Source organism: Contarinia nasturtii, unplaced genomic scaffold (genome assembly GCF_009176525.2).
Source record: "Contarinia nasturtii isolate CC-2019 unplaced genomic scaffold, AAFC_CNas_1.1 Cnas_scaffold_6617, whole genome shotgun sequence".
NCBI lineage: Eukaryota > Metazoa > Arthropoda > Insecta > Diptera > Cecidomyiidae > Contarinia > Contarinia nasturtii.
The window spans coordinates 1-6678 of NW_022203871.1; the positions used below are offsets into that span (position 1 = coordinate 1).

The window sequence follows — 6678 nt, forward strand, 5'->3', positions numbered from 1 at the left end:
CGGTTAAGGGTTAAAGGTACTCGTTTAAAGCCAATACGACTTTTACTACCCGTATTAGAAGAATTCACGCTTCGTGTAGGCGAATGTCAGCAGTAGAATTCACTGCGACATGTTCAAAAAACATCAAGTAGCCATATGTAGATGTTTCATTCTCTTTTGTGCGATCTTTCTTTGACTGTGTATGGCTGTGAGCAAACACATGCATTAGTTGCACGACCGTTCGCAGTGAACTCAACGGCTGATATTCCGTAAAGCAGCGATGATTTGCCGAGTGTACACGAAGCGTGAATTCTTCTAATACGGGTAGTAAAAGTCGTATTGGCTTTAAACGAGTAAATGTTAGCCCGATTGTGCCTGTGACCAAACACAATGAGGCGTCTCTAACGCGTATTCCGAGTACTAATCGCAGCTTGTGACAATTTCATTGTCACGGTTTGACAAAATCATAATAAATAGTATTGCAACAAGTCGTGGATTATGCATCAGAGGCGCGTCAGTGTTTTTGGTGACAAAATCTATACAGGAAATCCTATACCACTATCGGTCTACGGTTGAAAGCTTAATAGTTGTCGAAAAAAATGTATACCTTTCGAATGATGTACTTCAAGGGAACGGTCGGAAATATTTGTTTAATTGCTGAGGCCAAATCTGTAACAATAACATCCGCATCCTGATAAAATGAAAAAAGAGTTATTTATTTATTCACCGTCTGATCACAGACTGAATTCATAACAAAATTTGTACAATATCGTTCACAATGAAACACCACCCGATCGTTTACCCAGCCACCAGCCTTTTCGACTGGTGTTAAATAAGGAAAAATATTTGGTAGTTTCTTCTACTAGAGCTTCTGTTCTATCAAGTATTATGGGTATGTCTTTTTCGAGAAGAAAAAACATCTAAATATATAGAATTTAAAATTGAGTAGAATTCAAGTTTTCAGATTCCCATACAAATTCTTAGAAAACCTCATTTCCAAGGAAAATAATTTCCATGAACGGATTTTCCAAAAAGAAATATATTATTTTTGCAGATGGGGCTCAGGAATCCGAAAAAAAATATTTAAAGATAATACATAATAGCCGTAGCCTTGTTTGAGTTATGCATAGTACAAACAAACAAACCGAACACGATTTTAAAGATTGATGATATAATTCAAATAAAAAATAATTCAAAAGCATGCGAGAGTTTTGACGTACCGAACTAAAATTTCCAGCATCTCCGGATGTAACAAATGAGTAGGTTCGATCATTTGTAATGATCGTAAAATGTGTCGAATCTTTGCTTTCTACCGATTGAATATCCAAATAATGAAAATGGCAGTCGATCTGAAATTTCAAAGAGCCAGTCATAATTTATCCTACCGTTTTAGATCAAAAATATGATAGATATATACACAAAAAGGAATAAAATAACTTACTTTTGTTGGAACTTTGGCAATTAGCAAGTATATTCTAACCGGTGTAAAAACCTGAATGGAAATGAAAGTGAAAATCTTGCATTAGTGTACCTCATAGGTCATGTAACAGGCAAATGAAACAAATTATGATGCGCGAGTTAATGGTACGTTATTTGTATCTATGAATAACGTTTACTACACTCTTATATCGGTGGTATTAATATTTAGTATTTTGAGATTTTCAGCTACGATTAATCCAAAAGGACTAAAAAGTAATCCAATGGGATCATTTTATATTTTTTAACTTGAGTTCAATAAACACTTTTTTGTTGTTTGTAAAAAAATATCTCAAAATGAATCTTCCTTTGGAACACTGTTTCATATTGTATTGACATTTACATGAAACTTCAAATGCTTGTCATTGTCATTCGATTGCAAACATAACCTTTCACGGTCTTATGTTTATTGTGTAAATCACGTGCACCGTTGTCGAAAAAACTAAATTTTGTTTCTGTTGGAATTTCGATTAGTTTGTTTATTAGAATATAATTCTCAATAGAATCCTTTTTTCCAACGCTTCTGTGCAATTTATTAGATTTCTGATAAAATGTTTTATAGCTAGTGAAAACAAAGCAAAGAATTGATTAGCGAATGGTTTTCAATAGAATTTTGGGTCGGTTCGCATCAATATCAACATTCCATGTCACAACCGCTTTTGTGTGCTCAGTGATTTTTTTTCAAAAGGGTAACATGGCAAACATTTTGCAAAATTTTCAAAATCCATCAGAATCTTGAACAACCGAAACACTATCGTAAAATGCGTGTTGACGAAAGATTAATTCTTGGTTTGTTGACGAATGATTTTCAATAAGATTCTTTTGCATCGAATATCAACATAAATTCCGTATCACACCTTTGGGAGTGTAATTTAGCGAACATTTTGTCAGCATTTGAAATCGGACTGCAGAATTATGGAATTGTATTTATGCAAGAGTGAAATGAACGCATTGATATTTGTTTATTGTGAACCCGTTCGATCACATGAATCGGTGATTGTATATTTTGATAAATTTTTAGAGGCCTGTTTTTAAAATACCAGGAACCTATAAATTCATCAACAATAATACATTGCTAAATCAACCGATTTTTGAGTATAATTAATAAATTTATTTGATGGCATGCATAGTCTATCATAGTCATTGTAGTTTTTGATAAATATAACAGTGGCCTGAATATTTTTAAACCGGCACTTTTATATTTATCAAAATATATTTTGATTATTCATCAATATTTCGAGGTATAAATATCGGTGGAGATTCCAATACGTTAACAGTTGCTAAAAATGAGCGGTCGCAAACGGAATCACGAATCGGCGTTTAAGCCACGAAAGAAGATAAAAATTAAAGAACACCAAACAATTAAAAAAAAGTGCTCGAAAAGGTTTAAAAGTGAATCTGCCCATTAACACTGGAAAATTTGCTCAGTTGATTGACGTATACGTATTAGAAATGACACGGTGCTACATATTGGGTGCACTGAATTTGCATTATTTCACCAGTGATCATTTCAAGCGCAGTACAGACGAGCAAATCGAAGCATTCTATACTCAATTCGTCGACAAAAATTTATTTCGAGATTGGTTTTACGGCGTTCAGTTCATTGAGCATGCATTTAACGACGCCAGAGAAAGCGGGTACAGGTTGTGTTACGGCATTTGGTACTATTGCCAAAAATACGGTGTTCGAGCTCCAGTAATTGGAGGATTCGGGAATGTAGTTGAATACGCAGTACAAATGTTTTATACAAATTACAAAAATAATATTTGTATGCACGCTCACTCACGCATCCGAAAGTTTTTCACACATCAAAACGCGAGCAAAGCACAAATTGATGACACCATGGATTTCTTATTCAAGCAAAACTCCAACTGTGTGCCAGACCTGGATTTGATGTGGGAACTGGAAAATACATTAAAGCCAATCCGATTCGACGATGGGAAAGGGTACTTTTTTGCTATGGAAAGCAATTGGTTCAAATACATACCAATATTCCTGAATTTGCAACAGTGAGTTTTCGTTCATTTATTATTGTGAATCAAACGATTGTATTTTTTATGCGATTTTTTTCCATTTTGAAAATTCTACAAATATCACACGAGTAATTTTATCAATTTATTTTTTGGAAAATATACAAAAATTGGTACATTCGCAATCATGAACGTGAACGAAAAGCCGCAATCATGAACGAACCGAGCTTCGTGAATACAGAAATTTCACCGTGGTACCAACGTCATCGTTCGAAAGACATTACATTCGAATTGATCGTAGAGTGTTTTATCGCATGTTGAGACAGATAGAATGTCCACATCGATTATTTCGCAATAAAAACGGCGGCCCAAAACAGGAGAAAGACATCAAAAGTAAAGAATGGGATGTATTATGGCGTCTGTATTTCGACATCGATAGCATCGAAAGAGAACCGAGAAACAAAAATGATGGCCATGCAACAATAAAATTCGACAACTCCATTCAAACAGATGGTGTCGGTATGTCATTTTTGATGGAACGAACAAAATTCATCATTGAAAAAGACGATGAAGAGCGTATGAAAGAGACACAAGAGATGCTTCTGAAAAGCCAACAAGTGTATGGTCTCGATCCTGGACTACGTTTGGTCATTGGTGGTGTGCGCATTAACAATTTCAACGATCGAAATAATCGCACTGAAACAATCATTCGATTGACATCGGGCCAATATCAAGATATGATAAATTCATCGCGACGGAACAAATGGCGCAAAAAGTTGACAATTGAAATCGATGAAAAGATGCGTCCACATCGTGAGTCATTTGATGAGCAGCCTGGTCCACGAGCCGAAGACCATAAATCATATGCTGATCATATTTTGCGTCATTTTGAAGAAAAGTTCATAGCATACACACAGTATGAATACGCTTTGCAAGCATTTCTCTAGTACATTGACACGAATAGAGCACTTGATGCATATGCAACCAAGCTCATCGATGGTAAGCAAACGTTCATATTTGTCGGTGATCGTTTCATTGCGGCAGATTCACCAGCCCGAGGATATATTCGATCGAAGGTGCGAGATTTGTTCGAGAAGTTGAAACGTCGCCGTAAATGTACAGTGGTCGAGGTGGACGAATTTCGGACGACCAAATTATGTTCGTTGTGCTTCCGTGAACTTGAAAAACCGACAAAAAGAGGCAAAGTAAAGGAGAAATATCGCTATCTCACATGCCATGGATGCGAACCATTGTGTGGAGAAAATGTGCTTGGAAAAGCCCAAGGTCCGATTGAATCACGAAAAAGCAATCGCAAATTGACGCAGCAACGAAAACATCGTCCCCGTACTGATGGTCCACGTATGGCATCAAAATTTCGTAAATATGAAGAGAAAACTCGAATTGGGCGTACTATCACCTGGAATCGTGATGCAAATGCAGGTCGTAACATTCTCTACAAAGGTTTGTGTTTGTTAAATTGATATGCTCTCAGTTTAATATGAACAAGTCAATGAACAATAGACAATGAATTCGTTTTTTTTTATTCCTTACAAACAAACAGGATGGTGTGCTGTTATGAATATAGAGCTACATCCAGCATTTCAACGGCATCTTGAAGAAGAAGAAGAAAATGCAGGAGGAGGAGATCCACCGCCAGCACCACCAGCACGAGCTCGACAATCAAGACGAGCAGCATCCAATCAAGTATGTAATCATTTCAATAATTCTGCTTTGAATTTATCTAATCAATTGAAGCTACACATACTTTTAATTTACGTTCATATTTAGAAATTGATATAATCATTGTCATTTTCAGAATCAACAAACAACACAACGAACATTGCGTTCTCATCTGGATCAAGCGCGGAGCTCTCGGCCGTAAGCCCTGGGTTTTGTGCGGGATTTCAACGTGGTCCTACAATTCGCTACAATTAGTAAGTATTTAAATTTAATCCTACAGTGCTAAAATTTAATCCTTTTGGATTATTTTGATGAAAAATCCCAAATGATTAATATTTAATCCCTTCTATTTTACAGTGTATACGAAACAATAACAGAGACAAAGAGAAAAAGAGAAACAGATATCGAAACAATTGTTCCAAACAAAAATATAACAAGGCAAGTTTTGTTTTCATGTGTCAAACCTTGCACCAACTTTCCAATAAGAGCACATATGAGAAACATTTTAAATCGGTACTTAGTTTAAATTGAATCGTTGCGGCGAAAGAGTAGCTCTTATTTTTCTCCAAATAATACTGCAACATAAAGTTTTTTATGAATAGTTTATTTGTTGTATTACAACAAATAAACCGTGTGAAAAAAACTTCATGTTGCAGTATTATTTGGAGAAGAATAAGAGCTACTGTTTCGCCGCAACGATTCAATTGTACATCTATCGATTTTTTTCTGATGTAAAGCGTAACTCTATGATTTAACGATGTATTTTTTTAACAATCATTTTATTTTTACCTTTATCTTCAATTAAATTTTGACTCAAGTCAATAGTTCGAAGTGCTGGACTATTATTGGTGATCACAGATACAGCTAATTTATGAACAAAATCCGATCTGCAGTAGAAGAGAATAAATAGGGAAATTAGGGAAAATTTACAAGTCTTACATTTTTTTAGTTCTCATTCACCACCGCACCTTAATCCTAATGCTTCGAGATGCAGTTCCTCCAACCACATTGATCGCCGAAGGACATGTAATATTCGTTCAAGCGTTTCATGTGATAATCGTGTATGTGTGACCTTTAAACTTCGAAAAAATGTATTATACTCCAGCGCAGAAACTATTGCTGTTAAATCTCTGTCGTTTTTTTGTATAAGAAAAAAATAATGAAAAATGTAGTAAGATTTTTACAAAATTCTGCATTAAAATCACATACTTTGGTTCCAAATGATCAAAATCACGTAAATTTAGTATTCTTGTATCGTGTGATAGGTAAATTGTATCAATGTCCCAGGCTACTTCATCTCTGTACGAAATATTGAATGAATTAATTTTAATCAAACAATCAATTTAAAAACCGAGTGAAAATTCAGTCAAAGCTATTACCTGTAAGTAATGCCATGAAAATCACACATGCACGCATATTGTCTGCTGAATCCACCGCATGGGCCAACATTTCTTGGATCAGATGGTCGTAGTTCATCAGAAAATATTGCTTCTCGTTCACTTGGTTGAATATCAATCTAAATAAAATTTACCATTTCAAATTCATGCTTACATTCAATGTTAACCCTTAACCG

At 35.2% G+C, this 6678-nt stretch overlaps 2 protein-coding genes and 1 long non-coding RNA gene across 4 annotated transcripts; 1 reads left to right on the plus strand and 2 right to left on the minus strand.

Annotated features, from left to right (window-relative positions):
• Positions 1 to 562: 562 nt before the first annotated feature.
• Positions 563 to 1989, minus strand: LOC116351932. Of its 2 annotated transcripts, XR_004202233.1 has the most exons (4): positions 1601 to 1989; positions 1421 to 1471; positions 1200 to 1328; positions 563 to 670 (listed from the first exon to the last, which is right to left on the minus strand). It is a non-coding gene; the product is annotated as an uncharacterized LOC116351932 (long non-coding RNA). The 2 variants fall into 2 exon arrangements; XR_004202232.1 differs by lacking the exon at positions 1601 to 1989 and having other exon boundaries at positions 1421 to 1577.
• An 846-nt stretch (positions 1990 to 2835) lies between these two features.
• LOC116351933 lies at positions 2836 to 5381 on the plus strand. The gene is made up of 6 exons (XM_031784090.1): positions 2836 to 3464; positions 3599 to 3722; positions 3803 to 4330; positions 4373 to 4886; positions 4987 to 5129; positions 5242 to 5381. Exons 1-6 carry the CDS (start codon positions 2908 to 2910, stop codon positions 5305 to 5307), a joined length of 1932 nt encoding a protein of 643 aa, XP_031639950.1. The 5' UTR covers positions 2836 to 2907; the 3' UTR covers positions 5308 to 5381.
• Positions 3625 to 6621, minus strand: LOC116351931 (F-actin-uncapping protein LRRC16A-like; the record flags this gene model as incomplete). Its single annotated transcript, XM_031784089.1, has 5 exons — positions 3625 to 5340; positions 5895 to 5992; positions 6074 to 6235; positions 6315 to 6404; positions 6485 to 6621. Coding segments are annotated over 5 exons (498 nt in total), but the record flags the coding sequence as incomplete, so codon positions are not given.
• Positions 6622 to 6678: the final 57 nt, after the last annotated feature.